The sequence below is a fragment of the Mytilus trossulus genome, chromosome 3 (genome assembly GCF_036588685.1).
Source record: "Mytilus trossulus isolate FHL-02 chromosome 3, PNRI_Mtr1.1.1.hap1, whole genome shotgun sequence".
NCBI lineage: Eukaryota > Metazoa > Mollusca > Bivalvia > Mytilida > Mytilidae > Mytilus > Mytilus trossulus.
In genome coordinates this window covers 6,530,337-6,554,849 of record NC_086375.1, presented here as the reverse complement: position 1 = coordinate 6,554,849, position 24,513 = coordinate 6,530,337, and the positions used below count along the sequence as shown (strand labels likewise).

The window sequence follows — 24,513 nt, the reverse complement described above, 5'->3', positions numbered from 1 at the left end:
TCGAATCTATATCAGTGATATGGTCCAGAAGAAACTGGATAAAAATCATCAAAGTTGTCGTTAACACTTATTTGAGTTATTTAATAGTGAATATTTTCTTTGTCATAAGGGAAGATTTGCCTCTATCATCATTTGATATAATGCAGCTTATTGTTCCGTGACTTTACACATAGGAGGATGGACACCACTGCAAACGTACGTTATTACTTTTTACTACCGGTATATGATGCTTGAATATTTTTTAGTTTTAGCATTAAAAATCAAACTTCTAAAAAGCAAAATGATCCAATCTAATTAAATTAAATCTCCGGCTTCGATCATTTTGTATGCTTGGTCGCTGCATGGGACATAAATTGCGAAATGATTAAAACTGCACGTTAAGTTAATTATTTCAAAGTTTAATTTAATATCTTAACTCTTGGATTTAAATAAATATTTTCTGCTTCATGCTTAAAAACAAATTTTGAAATTTTAATATCTTTCTTTGCTATGCTCAAACGAACCAAAGTGCAAAACCCTAAGCATGCTAGTCGTTGCCGGTATTCCGCCGATCTCCGATTGCTGCCAGTCGTTGTATTCCGCCGATCTCCGATTGCTACCAGTCGTTGTATTCCGCCGATCTCCGATTGCTGCCAGTCGTTGTATTCCGCCGATCTCCGATTAATACCAGTCGTTGTATTCCGCCGATCTCCAATTGCTGCCAGTCGTTGTATTCCGCCGATCTCCGATTGCTATATTAAGGTTAGAAAAATGATGGTACGGACCAGAATCGACCAGGTGTTGTTGAATATTGTGGTTATTAGCGTTCAGTGATTTGTGGTGACCTCTTGTGGATCGAAAGAATTCAGGGGTTGAGTTCTACACGTTGATGGAGCATGTTGCCTGGCTATTTGAACATTTCATTGCACTTAAAACAAAAAATATTTTGTCATGTCTGTAGTCCTGTCACATATGTATATGTTTAATCATGAAATTCCACTTATTCTTGTTAATCATGAATCGCTTAAAAAATTAGAAACAACAATTTTGATTAAAAGTCGCTCGGTGTCTAATTCCATCTTTGATTTTGAAGCAGCGGATAATTATTGGTTTAGATCTTTTATCAAATGTGCAAATATTTAGAGTAGTATGTAATTTATGTGTAAAGACTTTTTATGTAAATATAGAAATTTATTCGTTTAATCATATTAACGGATGTACTTTCTTTAAAAAAAAAACGCAATATTTTGTTTGATTATTTTTTTTTCAACTTTTATCAAATAAGGAGATATAACTCAGATAGCAGGAGAGATAACTCAGATAAACTAATTTTAAAACAGAAAGTGTTGTAAATTAAATTTATTCAATATGTAGCATCAAAACAAGTCAGGTGACATCATTTTTTTTCTTATTGTTATCTGAGGTCCTTCGCTTTAGTTATAAGCAGAACTTAGTTTATAGCTGACGACTTTTATTTTGTTAGATAGAGTATTCAATGTATCCCGATGCATACAGGGGTCGCCAAGGGCTCGAAGGTGCTTAACGGATGTCGCCTTTTCAGAATCTAGAGGACTATGAGTAATCTCATTGTTCGTACACCAAAATGAAAATAACGTTACGTCATTGGATGGATTTCAACAATCACTACGTTTTGGTGTTCGCTTTTGGAAATATTACTCAGAATGTATTAGATTTCTAAAACGGCGAAATTATACCGATTTTGAAACCAAATAAACATAAATATTCAAATAATTAAATAACAATACAGTAAATATAACACACATTTCTTAAATTTTTTTTTATATATTATCTAGTCCTCCTTGTGGCTGTGCAAATGAAAAAAAAAATATACTAAGCGTTCATCTACAATTCATCCCGCTGAAATGCTTAACCTCACCACGTTCTATATGTATGTGCCATGGTATGTGTCTGTCGGGAGCCTGTAGTTCAGGGGTTGTCGTTTGTTGATGTGTTAAGTTTTTGTTTTACGTTCATTTTTTGTACATAAACTAGACTGTTAGTTTTCTCGTTTGAATTGTTTTACATTGTTATTTCGGGGCTTCTTATGGCTAACTACGTGGTATGCGCTTCGCTCATTGATGAAAGCTGTGTGACCTAGAGCTGTTAATTTCAGTGTCATTTGGTCTCTTGTGGAGAGTTTTCTTATTGGCAATCATACCACATCTTCATTTTATATATATATAGTGTCATCATGTGCATCATACATTTGTTTAAACTACAATCTGTTCAGTGGCGGGAACTTTTCGTGAGGGGCCCCGCTGACTGACCTTAAAAGGGGGGGCTCCAGTCCTGATTCAGTGATTCCCTATTTAATCAACCAAATTTTTCAAACGAAAAGGGGGAGGCCGGGACCCACCTTGATCCGCCTATGCTGTTTATCATCATTTATATATGCCTTCAACCCCATTGGGGTATAAATGTGCATTTATTCAATAAACTAATAATTAAAACTGCCTGCAAGATTAATTTACTTTTTGAGAAGAAAAAAATGGTATTAATTCTTCATCGAGCACAACTTGTTACGATACTCTGAGAATTAATAATCTTAGAGATAGATAAAGACAATGGCATAACACACATATAACAAGTGCCCCCACCCAAGTAGCCCATACACATTTATATACACTTTACCAGGCTATTTGATCACATCATTAGTGTTCTTGATTGATAACACGTAAATCATGTATATCATTCAATATATAATTGTATATTTGTACAAAGGTTGAGTGACAGGCAATTCTAGAACATTGATCGGGTCATACGTACATAACTTACACAGGTATAACGGCCTTACACGACCTCGGTCAGGAGGTCACATGTATATTGGCCTTGTCATGGTGCATTAGAAACGATCAAATAATTCACCAACAGTGCACTTTTTTGTGTTGTAGATGTACAAATTGTTGAAGGATTTGTGTGGGGGGATACATTATTATTTTGTTTTTTTATATGCAAAACATTATACATTTTGGTGTTTTTCATTGACCTAACCTCTATAAAAACATGGATATTCGATATTTATTACTTGCTGAAGATTCAATATTATTTTAAAATGTAAAAAAAGTATGATTCGAAGAAGTATTAATTAAAAGGAATACCTGTGTACTTTAACAATTAACAGTATTAAGTCGTACATCTGTAATAAAATTGAGAATGAAAATGGGGAATGTGTCAAAGAGACAACAACCCGACCAAATAAAAAAACAACAGCAGAAGGTCACCAACAGGTCTTCAATGTAGCGAGAAATTCCCGCACCCGGAATACATGTTATCAAATTCTATCTATGCACACAGAACTGAAATTTTTAAAACTATTGAGGACTATTGAGTATTTATTTAAAAACAAAATCTTTCATCTGACATTTCGATCCAAACATCAAACTTCTACCTGATTAAAACTAGGTTTCCTTATAGTTGGGGTTTCTTTTTTTGACGAATTTTATTAATACCATTTAATATAAAATAAGAGGATGTGGTATTATTGTTATTGAGACAGTTCAAATGACGTAGACGTTAGGAACTTAAGGTCACTGTACGGTTATTTGTAGAAAAAAATAATTAATAATTGTCTTAAAATTGTCTCCAAGAGCAATGCATGATATTTTGTAAATGTCAATAATAAATGTAACTAATCATAATAATTAAGGTATATATGAGTTTAGACTCTATTAATATTTCAATTTCAAAAATTTCATTAACTTTCTATTTTCACCTTGGTAATGAAATTTGTCATAGTGTTCTGACATCTTTCATAAACAATATTTTAAGATGCACGTGTCTTAAATCTGTGGCTGATCCATAAATTTGCATTAGAGGGGGTCCGCTCCAGATTTGAATCAGTGATTGCCTCTATAATCAAACAAATTTCACCCACAAAAGGGGAACCCGGGTCTCCTAGCCCTTCCAATCCACCTATTAAAAAAAAATGTGTTTTTTTTTTATATATAAATCTCGTCTGATTCGAGCATTGGTCGATTTTTTAATTGCTCGAAAATCATGTACTGTTATATGCATCAGGTAGACAGCAACTTAACAATTAAAATCAGTAGTATAGAGTTTAAAACAAACAATATAAGAAGATTTAATAAAAACCAGTTTAGATGCGTCAGACAGTAACAGCAACCGAAGGGGTTCAAAAATTTGAAATTAGGTTTGTGCGTTTTTCTGCTGATTTTTTGTGCATTTCTTCACATCTACGATTATCTAAATAGATATAAGAATTTAAGATGTGGTATGAGTGCCAATGAGACACCTCTCCAGGCAAGTCGTAATTTGTTTAAGGAAACTATGCATGAGGTCAAATAACGGTCCTCAACACGTAGTCTTGGCTCACACCGAACAGCTAGCTATAAAAGGTCCCCAGAATGACTAGTGTTAAACCATTCACACTGGAAAACTAACGGTCTAATATATATATAGAAAAACCCACCAAGAAACATTTATGAATCACATCAATAAACAACAACCACTGGCTTAGAAGCTGAACAGGTGCAAACAAATGCAAATAGGTACCAACCTTTACCCTTACTTGAAACAATAGTGTAACATCACAACACAGAAAGACACTTAACCCTGTTTATGACTATATTTGGTATTGATGTCTACCTGAAATAATAAATACAGTATTGCTGTTTTTGTTGGGTCTCTATTTTCTGGCATTTGTATCCTTTTGTTTCTTGACGTTATTGTCATATTAATGCAAAGGTCAGATTCTAGAACTATTTAACTTTTAATATCATGATGTCTCGTTCTTTCTGAACTCAGTTATACAAGATGATCTTGATGAAGTTTACATCTTAGAAATTGATGGACAAAAAATACAAAATAAAGGGAAAAGAAAATAATGAAGAAAGAGCAAAATAAAGGACTAAAAAATAAAGAATTTGGAATAATGAACAATTTATATAAAGAAGAGAGAAAAAGGCTTAAAAATTAAGGTATACTATTGATTCATTGCCATATACTCGACCAAGCTCTCCTCCTAGTGATTTAGTATTCAGACTTCTCATGCTATTACACTCAAACCAGGGCTCTCATTATATTGTGACAATTATACTCATACTTCTTATGCTATTGTACTCAAGACTTCTCATGCTATTTTACTAAGACCTCTTATGCTATTGTACTCAAGACTTCTCATGCTATTTGACTAAGACTTCTTATGATATTGTACTCAAGACTTTTCATGCCATTTTACTAAGACCTCTCATGATATTGTACTCAATACTTCTCATGCTATTTTACTAAGACCTCTCATGCTATTGTACTCAAGACTTTTCATGGTATTTTACTAAGACCTCTCATGCTATTGTACTCAAGACTTATGTTATTTTACTAAGACCTCTAATGCTATTGTACTCAAGACTTCTCATGCTATTATACTCAAGACTTCTCATGCTATTTTACTAAGACCTCTTATGTTATTATACTCAAGACTTCTACTGCTATTTTACTAAGACCTCTAATGCTATTGTACTCAGAACTTCTCATGCTATTTTACTAAGACTTCTCATGCTATTGTACTCAAGACTTCTCATGCTATTTTACTAAGACCTCTTATGTTATTATACTCAAGACTTCTACTGCTATTTTAATAAGACCTCTAATGCTATTGTACTCAGAACTTCTCATGCTATTTTACTAAGACTTCTCATGCTATTGTACTCAAGACTTCTCATGCTATTTTACTAAGACCTCTTATGCTATTGTACTCATATCAAATGTTCAAGTAATCATATAAATTTTACATGAAAGTCAAGAGAACATAAAACATTCAAGTTTGGCTTTATCCCGTTTGAGCGAGAATGGATCGCCCCCCCCCCCCCCTTTCCCGCTGTACATTCCCAAATCACCCCTGTACAAGTGTCGTTTTATTTATAGCTGCTCACAATCCATTTTGGTTGGTCAAATGCACTAGATCCATGATTTGCGATTTTTTTTTATTTTTGGCATTTATGGATGATAACCTCTGAAAAGTTGGTAAATTTGATTACCATTTTTGAATATTTTGGGCATTTTTTGCGTAATATGTCGATATTCAAGATCCGTGTCTCTGTTGCTAGAGTATATCCTTTATTACTGTCTGGTTACAAAAAATAAATAGAATATAGTATTTGTGATAGTTAAGAAACTGGATTGATGTAGTAAATCGGTTATTGACTTAATAATTCTTATACTTCAGTCTAATGTAAGCAGTAAGCATTTGTAGTACAAATGCATCTATCTTGTAACTACATTTTTGTACCTTCTTTAAGGAGAAGAAGCATGCTGTTTGAGTTCTCATTTAATTATTTTTCCCTCAATTAAACCGTACTGGTCAATCAATATAATGTTCGCGATATAAGGGTCAGCTCAGGTCAGGCTACCATACATCTTCATTAGATCTAAACATTGTTGGTGTGTTTTTTGTGAAGTTTTGATTTTTTCCCATGGTCGTGCATGCAGATGTCGTCCAGACTAGATCCATGATTGGTCAAGAATTGACGGACATTACGTCTCGTTGTATAAGTTGTAAGTGGACGGTGATGACCTGCCGCTGACCTGAGTGTCTGTTCTGTTTATAGGATTATTAAGTTCAATATTCTATTTAATCTTATCCAAAGATTTAAAGGTTTTCTAACACGGTAAGAATAAGTACTAAAACAAATTCTTAAATTTAGGTAAAGTTGATTGCAGTATATATATTTTTTTTCATTACTTGTTATTCATTTTTTATTATTTGTTATTAATTTTTCATCATGTGTCTATTTTAAATAAGTCATCAGTTATATGTTTTTATATTTATTTATTTATTTATTTATTTATTTTTTATTTATGTATTTATTTATTTATTTATTTATTTATTTATTTATTTATTTATTTATTTATTTATCTCATTGTTTGCATTCTTCTAAAATATTGATAAATTAACTGTTGGAATTCTTTTGTTTACTTTATATAAATTTTATATTATTTGCTTCTGGTGACAAAAGGCTGAAAAGCTCTAAGTTCGTGTTTTAATTCAGATGAACATTATTTTATTTGCACATCTATTTTCTTATTTGTTTTAACAGAGACATATATACACATAAGTTTATGTCTCTGGTTTTACATGCGTCCCAGCTAGAGTTTCACGTAAAAGGACGAGGAAAGAATTACAAGTATTGTGCAAAATGAAAACAAATGAACATTTCTTTAAAAAGTTTAAAAATGATATAACAGTAAAAAATATATTTTAAAAACAAAAATGTTCAGTCATAAGGAATCGAACAATCTCTTTTCTCATAGTATCCGCTATTGGCATGTCAGTTAGCTGCTGAAACGAATACTATGATTGATTGGCGCTTAATTTACGCAACATCAGCAGTTTATGCTATATCGTGGAAAGCGGTAAATTTGGATTAATTTATTTTCGTGGATACCAATTTTCGTGGTTTGGGAAGAGCTATCTTTTTCGTGGATATTTGATTTCGTGGTTTTGCCAAGGTCTGCATAAACTCTAAAAGAAAAATTTGAAATTCGTTGAACATTGGAATTCGTGGTTCCTGAGTAACCACGAAATACACGAAAATTTGTATCCAGCGTATAATAATGAATTCACAGTAGTATCCGCTCGACGCTATATAGTTTATTTGTGCTGATGTGGTGTAAAGCAATCATCAATTCGTATTTGTTTCAGCAGCTGCCTGACATAAAACTCTTTCCATTTCTGTACTCAGGAAAGTTGCAGCCTTAATTCTTATGGATAATAAAATACACGAGTTAAATCCCACGAGAATAGTTGGGTTATCATGTCATCTCAGATAAGCATTGGGTCATTACATTCCTTGTATTGAAAGTTTGACTTTGAAAGAAGAAAGACTCTTCTGTCCTGGTCCGAGGACACAGTTATCGTCCTTAGATTTTCGATGTCTAAAATAATTTGGGTGCTGAATCTTTTTGTTTAGTAGTGATTTGGTCCAGTTAAAAAAAGGTCAAAAGTGTATTCATGACCCTTGTATCATAAAATTGTCAATATCTTAAGTGAGAGCTGGGAGCCCTGCGTTCAATATCGTAGCAGCTATATACGTGGTGCTACGTAGATTTTGACTATTGAACGTGTAGCTATAGACTAGTTGTCACATAGATATTGATAGCCGCTACGTAGCTGCTATGACATTGCACTCAACCCTGGTCGGCTTTTCTGTAATTCTGTAATTTTGATAAACTATAACACTATAACCTTATAAAAAAATCTTTTTGAGATAGAGCAGGTGCATTCTTTTTAAATTTTCATTTACCGTCTATTGCACCACGAAATAACTTTTCATATAGGCCATCTGTTTTGTCATCATAGATAAATTCAGCAGATGCAGTATACTATGGGGGGGGGGGGGGGAGGAGGGGGGTATCTGCACGAAAGAACACGAAACAAAATTGCCATTTCACTATAAACGAACAATTAAAAATTTCTTGGTCGTTGATCTTTTTACCGATTTCACGAAACAAGGCGAATAACGAACCTTTTTCACTGCTGCACGTGAGATAAAAATGGCAAAACACGTTGCACGAAAAACCTATTACTACCCTCATTTAAGGTCCATTTTGGTCATATCACTCCACATTTATAACCTTGGCTTTCGGATGTTTGGATTTGCAGGTAAATCCATAAAATCTTTTTGGAAGCACGAAATGCATACAGTGGCATTTTCATTAAGAAGAATTAAAGGAAATATAGTTATTACTATAGATTAATGAGACGAATTAATGAATCAACCAAAAGACATCTAGAGGGCATCATACAAGTCTCTTCAAACACAGACAGATGACTACACCATATACCAAGCTACAGATAGCCCCGTGTTCATGAAAGTTGTTAAAATGGACAGAAATGTCCAAAGATAACCAATCGACACACGTTCTTTATATCCGACTTCACGATATTGGTTTTTCGTATTGTTGAAGGCCGCACGATTGCATGGAAAATGTTGTTTTTTTTCGACCTCAACATGCGATAGATCTGGAAAAGATGCATTGTTGAGTTTAATCATTAGAATGAAAACTAGTACACAGACCCCGTTTTGTTAGAATTATAGATTATCGTTGATCATCTCAACAAGATTGATTTTCTCGCTTGAGCTGGAACAGCGAGTTGAGATGACCAATGATAATCTGTTTATCGCTATTTTACCTATGACGACGTTGTCAATTCCAATGTCAATTTCGTTAGCAACGCCACGTGGTCTCCTTAGTTACTAGCGATATTTTTTCCATCTCAAGCGAGAAGCATGATATGAAAATTATCACAAAAAAAGATCAAAGGAAAAATGCACAAAATAGCGATAAAATAATTTATACCAAATTTTATGAACAAATCACCGATGTTTTGTTTTTTTTAAATTCTTACATGTGCAGCCAAAATTTCGGTTGTTTTCCCCTAAAATTAATATGAAAATTAACTTAAATTGAATAATGATAAAAAAAAAAACAACAAAAAACTGTTACATAGATTTAAACCACAGGTATGCTATAAAGATGATATTTCACATGACTTGACAAAAATCCGTAAGTGTGTATATAATTTGAAACAAAATCCGCCGAAGTTTCACGCATGGAGGCTGATGTGTGATAATAGAGTCAATTATTGTTTAACAGTTTTTTGTTTGTTTTACGTCACACTTGAATGTTTCATCACCTGGCTGACATATGAATTAAACTATCATTTAAGTTAAGATTTGTTCCAAACGGAAGGATTTTCTATATGTCCAGCTATAAATTAGTTCTGCGATTGGATATCTTTAACTTAAGTAGTTTTATGCATATCGGCCCTGTCACCGAGACCGACTGGTACCGACAAAAAGTCATTAATTAACTTAAGAGTGCGTTTTGTTTTGTTTATTGTTTTCTTTTGGTAAGTCAGTTTATATTTGTTCTTTTATGTAATTTGTTTTTTTCGTCTTTGTTTTATTTTGCATTCGATTGCTACTAGCCTTAAAACGGTAATGTAAAAGATATCATCTGGCCATTTTGTAAACTGTTCCATCTTTTTCTAAACAGAAGAAAATATAAAGCTACTAAGATGTATGTAACTAATTACATAGTCAAATGCTTGATATAAAAAGGGGGAACACCTAACCGTTTAACACCTCTACATCAGTCTCAAATCCGGAAATAATCAGCGGTTGTTAAAGTCGTATTCTTATCTAATATTCTTTATTTTGCCAAATTGGGGATCAGCTTATTTCTTTTAAAAAGAAAAAAGAAAAACGCATAACCTCTACCTCCTTTAAATGGTCGTTCCCTTATGTTATTTTTCTACCCTTTTTTTAATGTTTAAACTTGGGAATGGACGATTTAGAACTTGACATATTGACATATTATTGTGCCAGCATCTTCCAAACTTGTACGGGTTTAGATATAACTGGGTTATTGATCACTAATGACTAGGCGGAAAACAACTCTCAAATCAAGGACAATTTCCCAAGGTTCCGGTGACTGTGACATGAACTCCAGAATTTCAATATTCTTATCCAATTTGTAAATAAAACATCTATATGCTCCAATTTCCACTTTGATCAAATGAAGATTCAGTCTTTGTTTTTAATTCGAGTCATGTTGACATACATGAATGATAAGTCAATGGTCATCTAATGGTTTTTCACCCTTGTATTTTTTTATTTTTAATTATTTTGAAAGGCATTTACCGGAGAAATATTTTCTGTTGTTTGGTTATCATATGCTATTTAAAGAATATCAATAGGATTCATCACATCAACTACCCCCCTTTTTTTATTTGTACTTTTCTGACAATGAATATGTACTCATATATACAATATTGATTTAATTAAAATCAGTGAATAAGAATAATTTGATTCGTTATTGTTAAATGACAACATTGTCTGGTTTTGAACTATGTCCTTCCTGTAAATTTCTTCAAAATTAAACGTGTTTGTATGATTTATTGATTATTGGTTTCAGTATGACCCTACCGCGCATGTCAGGGTCATCCAAGGATAAGTTCATCTGAGGTAAATACCGAGTTCATCTAGCGGGCACATAGCTATTTTTACATTGATATAAGCATTGGAGGTACATTGAACAGTAATGACCTGACGTTGACCCAAAGATTTCAATGCTTTTTTACCGTTTCAAAGCCTTCCAACTGGCAAAATAATGCATTAATCCTTTTACCTTTGTACAAAGCATTCAATAAAATATTATTTTGTTAAGAAAATGGGATCGTATGTAACTTTACGTAAAGGTCGAGAGAGTGGTCAGACCGAACCAGACTCGAGGGTCAATACTCTGACATAGGGTTAGGTAAATATCTAACACAGCCCACCGGCATTTAATATGTAGACAACTAAAGGTAAGCACTTCATTATTTTTTTTCACTTTATTTGTCTTTTTTCAAACCCTAATTACAAAATTAATTTGAGATAACCAAAGATAGATGAATTAGTCACTTGTTATGAATTTATTTATTTATTTATTATTTTATTTAATTTATTTATTTATTTGTTTCCATTTAAACAGTATATGATTTCTATATTTTTGAAAAAGGATATACTTTTCTTTTTAAATACGTTTGATACGTATAAAAAGAGATATGCGTATTATATTTCTGAAATTTTCAATTTTTAAAATAGGAAATATAAGATTTTTAAAGGCAATAGGATTATTTTTATGTGTATACTAGGAAGTGAAAATATATTGTGAAATGTAGACAAGTAAATATTTCAAAGTCCATGGAATACTACAAAGAAATATTAATTATGTTCGTGCTGCAAGTACTGAAAAGGGGGACCGTTATAAAATACTTAACCGTTTGAGATAATAAAGAAAAGTTAACACAGAATTAGGAGTAGAAAGAATGGATCATAAGATGGAAAAAACTCAAACAACACTGGCATGCAATGGCAAATAAAAAAAACCGACAAACAGCAGTTTAAAAATTAAAACAGAAAACATTTTTAGAAATTAATATTTTAAAATGATTTATATAAGCTTTCTATCTTTGTAATATTATTTTGTTTGGTTTCCTAACACTAGTACTATTCGTTAAATATTATAGAAACATTTAAGTTGATTTTATTTTCAACATAAATTACTTCTATAAATTGAATTTTGTGTTCATTGCCTCGGCAAATTAATATGTTGAATTTCTTTTAGGTCACCAATATTTTGTTTCTTCTTCTTGATTTTGAAATAAGCAGTTTATAAAAAGACAAGGAAATATTCCAGGAATATCTTGATACTTTTACTAATTTTTATGATTTTATTGAGACGGAAAAATTATTTTTTCGTAGTTATGAATTCCAAATTTCAGAGAAAGTGATTGAAAATTAAGAACACATAAGCGATCAATAGTGGTTTAATCGTTTATTTTCGACAATTTATTCCAGGAGTTACCATTGAAGGATTAACCATAACAGAAACAACTTTTAATTGACTTGACGACATATGTTAAACTTTGAATATTTTGAAATTCTAAGGCTGTTCTACCTCAGGCATAGATTACCTTAGCTGTATTTGGCAAAACTTTTATGAATTTTGGTCCTCAATGCTCTTCAACTTCGTACTTTATTTGGCATTTTTCACCTTTTTTTTTATTCGAGCGTTACTGATGAGTCTTTTGTAGACGAAACGCGCGTCTGGCGTATAAACAAAATTTAGTCCTGGTATCTATGATGAGTTTATTTGAAAAGTGTATTATCATATAAACATTAGCTATTGGACGTGGCCTTACTTTAACTTTGACTATTGGTGTGGCCTCATTTTAACGTTGACTATTGGTGTGGCCTCATTTTAACTTTTGACTTTTGACGTGGTCCAGATTTAACTTTTTGGACAATATGGCAGTGCTCCACTTTTAACTTTGGATATATCTGGTGTTGGCTCCCTTCAACTATTGCTTCTGACGTAACCTTTTGACTTAGAATAACTTTAACTATGGGTATTAACTGTCGAGAAAAAGGAGCAGGAGCCTGTAATTCAGTGGTTGTCGTTTGTTTATGTGTTACATATTTGTTTTTCGTTAATTTTTTTTTACATAAATAAGGCCGTTAGTTTTCTCGTTTCAATTGATTAACATTGTCTTGTCGGGGCCTTTTATAGCTGACTATGCGGTATGGGCTTTGCTCATTGTTGAAGGCCGTACGGTTACCTATAGTTGTTAATGTTTGTGTCATTTTGGTCTTTTGTGGATAGTTGTCTCATTTGCAATAATACCACATCTTCTTTTTTTTATATTATGTTATAATAAAACACCCATGCAACCACGCATCCCATATTGCTGATAGGACCCGACACAAATATCAATTTCGTGTTTCGGTAGTTAAGCTTGGGATGGTCAATTTAAGATGCATTATTTGAATATAATCAAATATGAACATTATTCATATTTATATTGATATATTTATATTTTTATTATTCTTCTTTATATCTAGTTATTATGACAGATCTACCATCATCAGGGGTCCAACTGTCAATTTAATGTTAAAGTCTTTAACTTTGATCTACTAAGCATATCTCCAATACTTTTATGTTTGCTATACGCAACTATTGGTGCTGCATTGAATATTTGTGCACAGTCTTCATCGAACTGTAATAACTGCCAGTGTTTCATTATACGTTTCTTTATTTTACGTATATATGGATTATATTTAGTTATTAAAACTAACGGAATACTTTGATTCTCTTTAGATTTGTTTTGTTGTAATAAATCAGTACGGTCAATTGCTAAAGCATCAGTAATACTATCATCTATTTCCAAGTTATCATTACCCCTATCTAATAATTTCACTTTGAAATTAGTTAGATTGTTTATTAATTTGTTATGGTCACTTGTATTTCTAATTTGCCGTATTGCTTCACCTTTAATAAATCCTCTGAATACATGCTGTGAGTGACAGCTATTTCTGTGCAGAAACAGATAAGAATTTGTTTCTTTAAAATGTATTTCGAGGTCAAGAATGCCATATGTTGTAAATCTTTGACCTTTAATTACATCAACATCCAAGAACGACATTTTATCGTTTTTGATTTCATAGGTGAACTTTAATAAGGGGTTATAATCATTTGCTAGACGAAAAAAATCTGTAATTTCATCTGATGTTCCATCATATATTATGAATCCATCGTCTCTATATCTGCCATGATAGAATATTTTGTCTTTATATTGAAATGCAGAAATAATTTCATTCATTATTTCAAACATAAGAATGTCACAGATTTCCGGTGACGGAACTGCACCAATTGCAAGAGGCAAATGTGTCAGGTTGTAATAAAATAATTAAACCACATTTAAGTTCATGCTTTCGGTTCAAGTGCAGCTCAGGTTGACAGAGTAGATACATAGTTCCCACGTCAGTTTACGGTTTATATTAATTTGGTTTTCGAGAGAGGATATTATTTTCCTAAATTAAATCTACATGTTGCATCAAAATGACTGCAGAGACTTGTGCATGAACTGTTTGCCACTGGACATGCAGTAAAAATATTAAACACCAGTGGGGCAATTCACAGGTGCTTGAGGACAGGATCCTGTATGAGCCCCATATAGTCTCTCCCCACATATTTGTACCATATATATACTAATATACCATATTTATACTCTAAATATGCATGTTTACTATCAGTATAAATATGGTATATTAGTATATATATGGTACAAATATGTGATATATATCGAAAAATCTGAGATTTATGTTAAAAAAAAAAAAAAAAAAAAAAGGGGGAGGGACTATATGGGGCTCATACAGGATCCTGTCCTCAAGCACCTGTGGGGCAATTTGAAGAAATATAATTTTCTAAACACATCGAACAATTGCTCAATTAAACACATGGAACAATGTATCATAAATTACACACATGGTACAATGTATCATTTCACATATCGGACAATTAAACACATTGAGTAATGCATTACCAATAACAACCATCGATTAATGTATTATCAATTAAACATGTCGAGCAATAATCAATTCAACACATTGACTTATGTATCATCAATCACACACATCGAGCAATGCATCGACAATCAAAACACATAGAGCAATGTCATAAATTAAACACATCGAACAATGTTTTATTATTTACACACATCGAGCAATACGTATATTATTAGTTACACAACATCAATTAAACACATGGATCAATGTATCATTACACATATGGGGTAGTTTATGTTCAATTAAACAGATCGAACAAAGCATCATCAATTACACATACCGGTCAAGTTAATATCATCGATTAAACACATAGAACAATATATCCTCAATTAAACACATAGAACAATCTATCATCAATTAAACAAATAGAACAATATGTTATCAATTATCATTTTTTTGTTGTGAGTTTTGTTTTGTAACGATCTGATGATTCAAAGTTTTGCTTTATGTCGATCTGATGATCCAAAACCTTTCATAGTTTGGTCTTATATTTCATTTTAATGCCACTGCCCTAGGGAGGAGGTGGATTGGCAGTCTGCAAACATTTTAACCTAGTCACATGGCGTATGTGTCTGTTCGAAATAAGGAGCCTGTTATTGAGTGGTTGTCGTCCGTTACTGTTACTATTATGTGTTTTGCTTAATGTTGAAGGCCGTTTTGGTGACCTATAGTTGCTAACATCTACGTCATATTGGTTGACAGTAGTGTTATTGGCAATCATACCACATCTCCTTATTTTCTTTTTGAAAAGATTGGATGTCGTGTTTACATAACTACTGAAGTTAAGTCATGAAGTACGTCTCAAATGTCAATACCATACTTTTTATCAGTTTTCTCTTTTGTATTTGTGATCATTTGTTTTCTCACATTTTTCATGTCGGGGCCCTTTTAAAGCCGACTATATACGGTATTGGGTATTTTTCATTGTTGAAGGCCGAACTTGGACCTATTATTGCTTTAAACCTCTTCATTTGAACTCGGGTGGATAGTTGTCTCGTTGGCAATCATACTACGTTTCCTTATAAGGCTAAGGGTTGGTTGGACTAAAAGAAAAATGTTTCCCTGGAAGTCTGAGATTAATACACTTCAGACTTTTAGAGTTAGATAAAATGACATACACACACTCCTTCATTTTATATTATATAAATACATGTCTGCTGCGCTTTATAATTAACAACTAAAATTATTGAAAATTGTTAATTACAATATTTTAATATAACACATTTCCTAAAGTTCATTGTATTTTTATGCAAACATCAATATATGTATTTATAGCATGTGTGTGGTGTGAAGAAAAGGTCAGTCGTTTTCGATGCAAAGTACACTAGAAATAGTTCCCTATGAGTGTAACAATGGCAAATTATCAGATTTTCGTAAAAGTTTTTACGAAATTATGATGTTAGTTTGTGATCGTGAATGACATGCTGCTCAGCGAGGGTCATTAATTGGAACAATAAATATTATTATTCTTTGCACTTTTTTTTCGTACTCTTATATGGTCATATATCCTCAAAGTAAGGGAAATTATATCGACGTCCAACTGTATTTGGCTCTTTTCTACTCATAAGTCTTTTTTCTGTTGTCTTTATATCGAGAAATAGTTACCCGTCCCTAGCAATAACTTCTGAGAAACTTTGACTGTATAATTACATGTATAAGCTACTTTAAAAATATTTAGAAGGTTTAAGCACCACAATTTCTAATTGGAAATAAAATCAAACAAAAGCTTGATTTATCTTTCAAGTTCTTCGATCAATTGTGTATTCAAAAAATACAACATATCTATCTGTTGGCAAACTTTGAAGGAAAGGGTAAAAGTTGAAAGGACTGAAACTAACATTTTTACTTAAAAAAACATAAATTGATTGGGACAGGCGCTTTTCTAACCCTCCCAACTTGTATCATAATTGTATAATTTTCTTATTTGATCAATTCAACATTCTTAAAACATTGAATGTTGCTGCTTTCTTATCATTTCGAGCAATTTCATCAACGATATGAGACATCAAAGTCTGACCCCTATTTATCTCAATAGAAAACTTGCAAAACTTTCTATGAGTAGTATAATGGTACCCAAAATAGAAAGAGAATGAATCCCGTACAATAACTATATGAGCAGTATTTGTATAGTGTTGATTATCGGTTATAACTAGCCTCGAGTATAAACTAGCTTGTGATCCTGGTTCATTGTTCGACAGTTTCCGACACTGAGAGGCGGTTTGTCAAGGATGTCAGGCTACAGTTACGGAACATTTATACACCATTGGCTACCATAACTACATTCTGTTATGAAATATTTCATCTCTACCTTTTGATATACCCCCAAACGACATACAAAATGTTGGAGGTTTGAGTGTACTCGCTCAATCATAGATTCAACCCGCTACTATAGGCATGTAAGGAATGTTGTCAGTAGTTGTATTTGATGCTTAATATTTTCAAGGTTTTCCCCCAAATGAATTGAAGGCGATATATGAAACACGGTCATGATGAGATGTTGCAAACAAATGTTTGGACAATGTTGTGTTTATTGTTGAAGACGTCAAGTTGACATCCAAGAGGGGTTTTAAATTATGCTGTATCATTTTAGTGTACATCATATGTGTATCATGGAGCTTTTATAAGGACATATTTGTCTATAAATGTCAATAATTTTGAGGTATTATAAGGTTGTCTGATAGTTTTACATGTCCTCAGATCTGTCAAGTACAGCTGGTCATATGTTAAAAGTTCATTAAAAGAAGTCACGTGATCAAACCATCAGACGGTAGACATATAATGCCCATATTTATTTCCGTAAAGCATGCTCATACTAGTAATTGTTTTAATATTTTTATGAAACTTATAAGCAAAAATTAAATTGATGACGAAGCCAAAGTTTTCCGGAAACTCATCCCATTCCATTTTACTCATTTTCATATTGGTTACTTCCTTATCGAATAGTTTGTCTTTATTCTGTCATAGCTTGACCAAGTAGTGTAGACTATCCCCGGGGACTGGTAATGTTTTCAGAGTTTAACTAAGACTTTCATATATATATATGAGCTTTCGCTTTACCATTTTCGTCCTAGAGTTATCGGACTTTATACGTAAAAAATATTATGACTTGCGAAGATTTTGTAGGGATTATTACACACAGCTATTCTGAGGAAAGCTCTGTAACTACAAAACTTTTAAAGTTGCCATGTTTTCAGAGATACCTGAATTGTATTGAGATTATCTGAGAGGAGAGTTTTCTCATTTACGTTTTTAATAATATAGACGAAAACGACTTATTGGTCCCCGCATATATCTATGGATTTAGAAAATGTTATTTTTGGGGTATTTCATGTTATTTGTTTTATTTTGTTCATCGTATTGTCGTCTGAATCACTATTTCTTTGTTTACAAGCCGGGGCCTTAGCCGGCAATGTGCAGTATACCATACATATACTGAATTATCGTAGGAATGCAGAAAGTCAAGATTTTTACTTAATTAAAATTCAGTACTATTGTTTCGAAAAGCTTTAGCATTTTTTTTATATCCGCTAACGGAGTCGCTGTGTCATACACAACCGATTATTTCTTGTGTGCCCCTTTGACGAAATTGGTCGTGTCAGGGAAGAAAGACAATTGCTAAAAAGTTAAATGAATTACAAAGTTTTCTTATATATTTTCAGATGAAATGGTGATTGTGATTATAAAATCTGTGATATTTAAATATGCCGCCACCTAAAAAGCCAAAAAATGGCCCAATTACAATGGAACAGTTTATGGAGAGGGGTGATTTGAGTGACGATGATCGCTCTCGGAAAGAATCATTTTCGGGCGAATCAGATGTCAGCGTGTCGGGACTCTCCACTAGAAGACCGTCGGTTTGCAGTGCCGATGGAATCGATACCTTTACTAACCAAGCATTTTCAGACGACAAATCGCCAGGTCTCAAACTGCTACGAGATCTTATCTTAAAGAAACAGGAGGCAACAAAAGATTGTAAGGATGGACTAATACCAAAAAGTGAGAACAACACTTTAAAGAATGGAATGACTGAAAATAAATGTGATAATGGAGCTCTTCCTCCAACTCCGGAGGAATATGAAGGACTTAATTCTGACAAAAAGGATACATGTCGAAGTAATTCATCTGGAAGTCCCGTACTTCTTTCTGGAGAGGAAAAAATGTCTCTTTCACAAACTATACAAGAGAGTATCAGTAAAAACGAAAAGATTTTAAATAGTATAGTTGTTTCTTCATTAATGCCAACCGTTCCGAGGCCCCAAGGAATACATTCAATGTCTGGCTATCTTTCTCCATACTTGTATTCTCGTTCAATGACAGCCGTTAATCCGTATTTATCAAATGAACCTCGAGATTTGAGTACTAAGCTACATACACATCCCCGTTTGACTGAAAGTTTGTACGGAAGTGATCCTGTGTCGGCTTATGGATCTGGACAATATGGACAAGTCTCCCCAGAAAGAAAAGAATTTCTAGATTCCAGGAAAAATTTAGTTGGGATTTTAACAGAATCCCGTTATGGACAAAATTCAGTTGGTCTACGAATTCCTTCATCAATCCATGAGAGAGATGCATTTTCTTTTTATTTAAATGGATTCGATTCCGCAAGGTAAGCTGATTTACTTTAAACTTTAAATTATTTTGTTTTGTTAACTCTTAGTTATAAACTATATTACAAAGGACGGGTTAAATTGATGTCACGTGGAAACTGCATATTTCGATAATACTGATAAATTAGTTTTATTTAGAGTCGGCATGATTTACAAAACTTTTATAAGCTTTGTTGGGCTTTTATTGATATCTTCGTTCAGTGAGTTGTGGCATATTATTTCCATACTAGGGACATTCATAACTTCCGAAACGAGGAGAAATTGTCTATTGTTCAAGACCTTAATATTTATTTATCATCTGTACGGCAGAAACTTCATGATTTTTATGCATTAGTCGTACTCGTACCTCACCAGTTCTATTTTTGATTGTGTACAGAATAGAAAAGATAATTTTATTTTCCAAATTACAGGGCCCATAAAGGGCATAAAATTGACATAATAATTAATTGGTAACAGCCATTATATACAGAATACATGTATCATGTACATATATACCGACTTTCAATACTTTTAAGTATCTTTAATTGCTTACATCCAAATCATTTGGTCTGTAATGGATACTTGTCACAATGACGATCATATCACAATTCCGTATTTTAAATTCTTCGATGATGAGACTGATACAGAATTGTCCAATTTAATAACGGTTGTGCATGATTTAGTTTGAGTTACTTCCCTTATGTCACATTAGTAAAAGTGTCCGTTACCTAACCGCTGTACTTGGTTTAGTTTCGGTTACTTCCCTTACATCGCATTATTTTAAAACAAATGATAATTTCTTGGTAACGTTTTGGTACATTTCTAAATGATTTCTCATAATAAAGGTCAAAGATTTCATTGGTCCTCTTATAAAATAAAAAAAATGTGTCTGTTTGCATAATTATGACGCATGCTAACTGAAAGGTGTTTTATTTACTGAATATTTGCATTGTTTCTTTCTCTCAGTAAATTTATTAAGTGTTTCATTGGTCCTGCAACATACTTATGGTTATTGAGTAGTGAATATATAACAAAGAGGATATTGAATCACTGATGTATAAATCTCTGGTTGCAAGTGTTATATGACAATCATGTGATAATTTAGTTTCGGTTACTTCCTTGATATCATATTATTAAAAAAACAAATGATAATTTCTTGGTAACATTATCATTGCGCGTACATTTTGGTACATTTCTGAATAATTTCTCATAAAAAAATGGTCAAAGTTTCCATTGGTCCTCTTATAAAAAATATGTGTCTGTTTGCATAATTATGACGCATGCTAACTGAAAGGTGTTTTATTTACTGAATATTTGCATTGTTTCTTTCTCTCAGTAAATTTATTAATTGTTTCATTGGTCCTGCGACATACTTATGGTTATTGAGTAGTGAATATATAACAAAGATGATATTGAATCACTGATGTATGTCTCTGATTTCAAGTGTTATATGACAATCAGTTGATAATTTAATAAAGCACAATCACGGCTGGTAATCTACACACGCAGAACATTTGGTTCTGCAATGAAAACCGTGAGAGGAATTTCCGGTTGTGCTTGTAAATAAAATAAAGCCGTGACAATGTAAATAAAATAAAGCATTGATCAATGCTGTCCTTAAAAGTTAAACGGTTTCACAGGAGGGCATTCAAGACCGGCCGTACAATATGATTGGAACAATCAGATTACATTGATCACATTCTTTAATGATTATGACACATATGAAAATATAAGACCGGTTGATGTCTTCAAGTGCAGTCTTCTTTTTATTGTTGACGTTTGAAACGCATAGTCCCCTAGGAAGCAATGCAACTCTTTTACAGAAATCACCTACTCATTGTTTTATGAGAAATTCCTTTTAGTTCCTAGTCTAATTCAATGAAACTCACATATAAGTTATATACCTGTTAGGAATAATTACATTTATTTACTATGGGATTCAGTGTACTGACGGAGTTATAAAGGCAACACAGATTTTAGTGGGTTTTCTTTTATGAAACCTTTCTTGGAATTCATATCCAAAATTAAATCAGTAAAAACATGTTGCCAATTGGCATAATGCTGAGATCGAGCAATGAACATCCAGGACCTTAAGAATATTGCAGACAGGAACACGCCAATGTGCTGTTGCTGGACAATTTCACGTCAGAAACCCTAAATACAATCTTTTCAACAACGATACAAGCAGATAGGATTTATTCATGATTGACCACCCATAACCAGATCAACTTGTAGTGACAAGTCCCTGCCAACAAAATTTCATTACTCAACGCCATTTGCAAGACAGGTTTTTACCTCCGTCCGAAACGTCATTTGCTAGCTAGCCGATTCGTACTGTGTCATGGTTGTCAGGCTGAGATAGTTAAGAACCTATGTGCATTATGTACGAATATCACAGGCACTTGTTTCAGAATTTTTTTCATATATGCCTTAAAAATTCTGAGACAAGTGCCTGTGACAAATATGGAGAAAAAAGTTAATATAGTGGTAGCGAGAGTGGTAGTTTAACGTTTCAGATATATTTATCCTGAGCGTGAACTTGTATGAGCCTCGGTATGAGCAAGCAGTTTTTTTTCATATTCAGTACAGTTATGTCATCTACAATTGCTATTAGTTGATAGGAATGGTGTTGGCTTAAACCTCTTCTTTTGTCATAATTACATTTACATATTAATAAAGGATTCTATTATTTTATCCAGACTTGAAATTGCATAAATTACATCCTATATGAATGTGACTACGGTATTCATACACACAAAAAAACATGACAAATGATGTAAACAAAACATAATGCACAACAAGGATTGCAATAACCACCAAAAATAAATTAACTATGTATGTTGAGTTAATTTCCAGTGGCGTAGCCAGGGTTGAAACGATGTGGATGTTTCGCCGAGTGGAGCGAGGCGAAAAAATTTTGGGACCATTTTATGCAGAAAATTATTTTTTATTTAAGCACATGTACTCCCTCAGATTCCGACCCTAGTTAGATTTTTGTTTAGATTCAAAATACCCACCAATTCATATATTTATATTTTTAACCAACTTTTTATCGTTTTCTCGAAACTACCATCATTCAATTCATAAATATTTGATTTTAAGTTTCTCATCCAATCTTATCTTGACATATAAAAAACGGACCCCGGGCCATTACAGCGACACTTCTGTACAATATAGTAACTTCGGAATATAGGAACTGAAGTGACTTTTCTTTCCAGGAATTTGAGTCTACAACGTTGGCTTTTTGATTTTTGATTAATGAGCCCAACGCTCTGCAGGAGACATAAAAAAATACCGGACGCCCGATCGTCCGGTATTGTTAGCACCTTATGTGTTCCATTCTTGCCAGATTAAGTGAAACTCATATCATAAGCAATGTCTTTGATAATTTGGAAAATAAGTCGTAATCAAGTATTTTTAACCAGTAAAGATGTTGAAAATAAATAAGAAAAAGAAAAACAAGTTTTTTTGTTGTTTTTTTTATAGTTATTCCCTTGTTCATTGCCCTTTGATAGATAAAATATGACATGTAAGGTGCATGGCGGGGAACATTGGATATTTGTTCTTTACTGATTGAAAATAAAATTAGTATTTGAACCTAGATAGAAACGGGAATTCGTAAGCATAGGACTTATCACGATCTATTACAAATTGATATTTTAAATCACGTCGTTTACTAGTCCATGTCGCAAGAAACGATGTCAGGAATCTGGATATGGTGTTTTAATTGTTAGTTGCTATAGTCAAATGAGAAGCCATCACACCACTAGGTTCAATTTCAAATGAAACATGTCCACGGGTCTGCGTATCAGTCCTCTCCGCTTAACTTAGCCAATGACGTAGACTTTTTTTACTTTACAAACAAAAGTTAACTTGAAACACTATTCAGCGATTCAACTATATTTTTTACATAAACTAAATTATCATAAATGAGAGACCAGGCATACTGCTTCGAAAATTACTGGAAGTTATCCTCATATCCTCAGCCTTGTTACACATGTGTCATTTTGATACTTCCGAGTTAAACTGCTGCTATTTTTTTTTTTGTCAAAATGATGTGGATGCTTGAGCATCTGAGCATACATGCAAGCTACGCCACTGAATTTTCGGTGGCATAACAGTGTTAATTAAGAATCTGGCGCTAAAAGTTAAAAAGGTTGTTCTTGACACCGATACGTACGTTAGCGCTAAACATCCGATTTTTCTCTCTCGATTGTAAATCAATAGTTTTTTAGGCTAGCGCTGCTGGTCAACTGTGTGTGGGGTTCAAAAACGTATGTAGGGAAGCCATGGCTTAATAATCTTTGTATGATTTCGATCGAAGAACAGAATACATCGTTAAGTTAAACATGTGTTAGATCTTTATTATAACATTAAACATAACTTTACAATACTCAGGTTAAAAAAACATGGTTAGCCCCTAAGGTAATTGTCTTTGAAAAAAGGATTTGAAGTTCTGCATTCTTTAGTATTTTAGGTCTAAGGACATATTTAGAGTTATCGTGAAAAGAACAGTCTTGTGTTACCTTATTCTTTATTTTCAACACTGAGATATTATATTTTCTACTTTTGCACCCAATTATTTTCTTTTCTTATAATAATTTGTCATTTTTCTCTATTATTTTTTTCCAGTTACATTTTCTTAATATTATTTTTTTCTTTTTTTTTCCATTTACATTCCCATTTCTGCAAACCCCATCCAGATTGTCGTTGGTTTCATCGTGGAAGTATTATTTATTTCATGGTTTCGTCTTCCTCACGGCCATACAGTGATTGCTGTTGTCTGCTAGGCCTGATAGCTTTTTCGACCTTAATCAAGCGTTTTCTATTTTGAACTAAATTTTGAATTGAACAAAATATCTCTGTCAATGTCATTCTTAATATAAGTGATGACACGTACCTGGAAATAGCAACTTTTGTCTGTTGTGCTTGTAAGGGATGGTAGAATATAATTTGTTCTAAAATATATCACTCTTCAAAATGAAGGTGATTTTAGTCTAATATTTTTTATGAAACAT

At 32.8% G+C, this 24,513-nt stretch overlaps 1 protein-coding gene across 2 annotated transcripts in view; it reads left to right on the top strand.

The window, feature by feature from the left end:
* Positions 1–24,513, top strand: part of LOC134710057 (estrogen receptor-like) — a 232,667-nt gene that overhangs the window by 14,849 nt on the left and 193,305 nt on the right. For both annotated transcript variants that reach the window (XR_010106091.1, XM_063570216.1), the window contains exon 2: positions 18,569–19,515. Coding sequence is in view for 1 of the 2 variants with exons in the window: in XM_063570216.1 (XP_063426286.1) it covers positions 18,611–19,515 (905 nt within the window). In the remaining variant the exon portion in view is untranslated. The remainder of the gene's footprint in view (positions 1–18,568; positions 19,516–24,513) is intronic.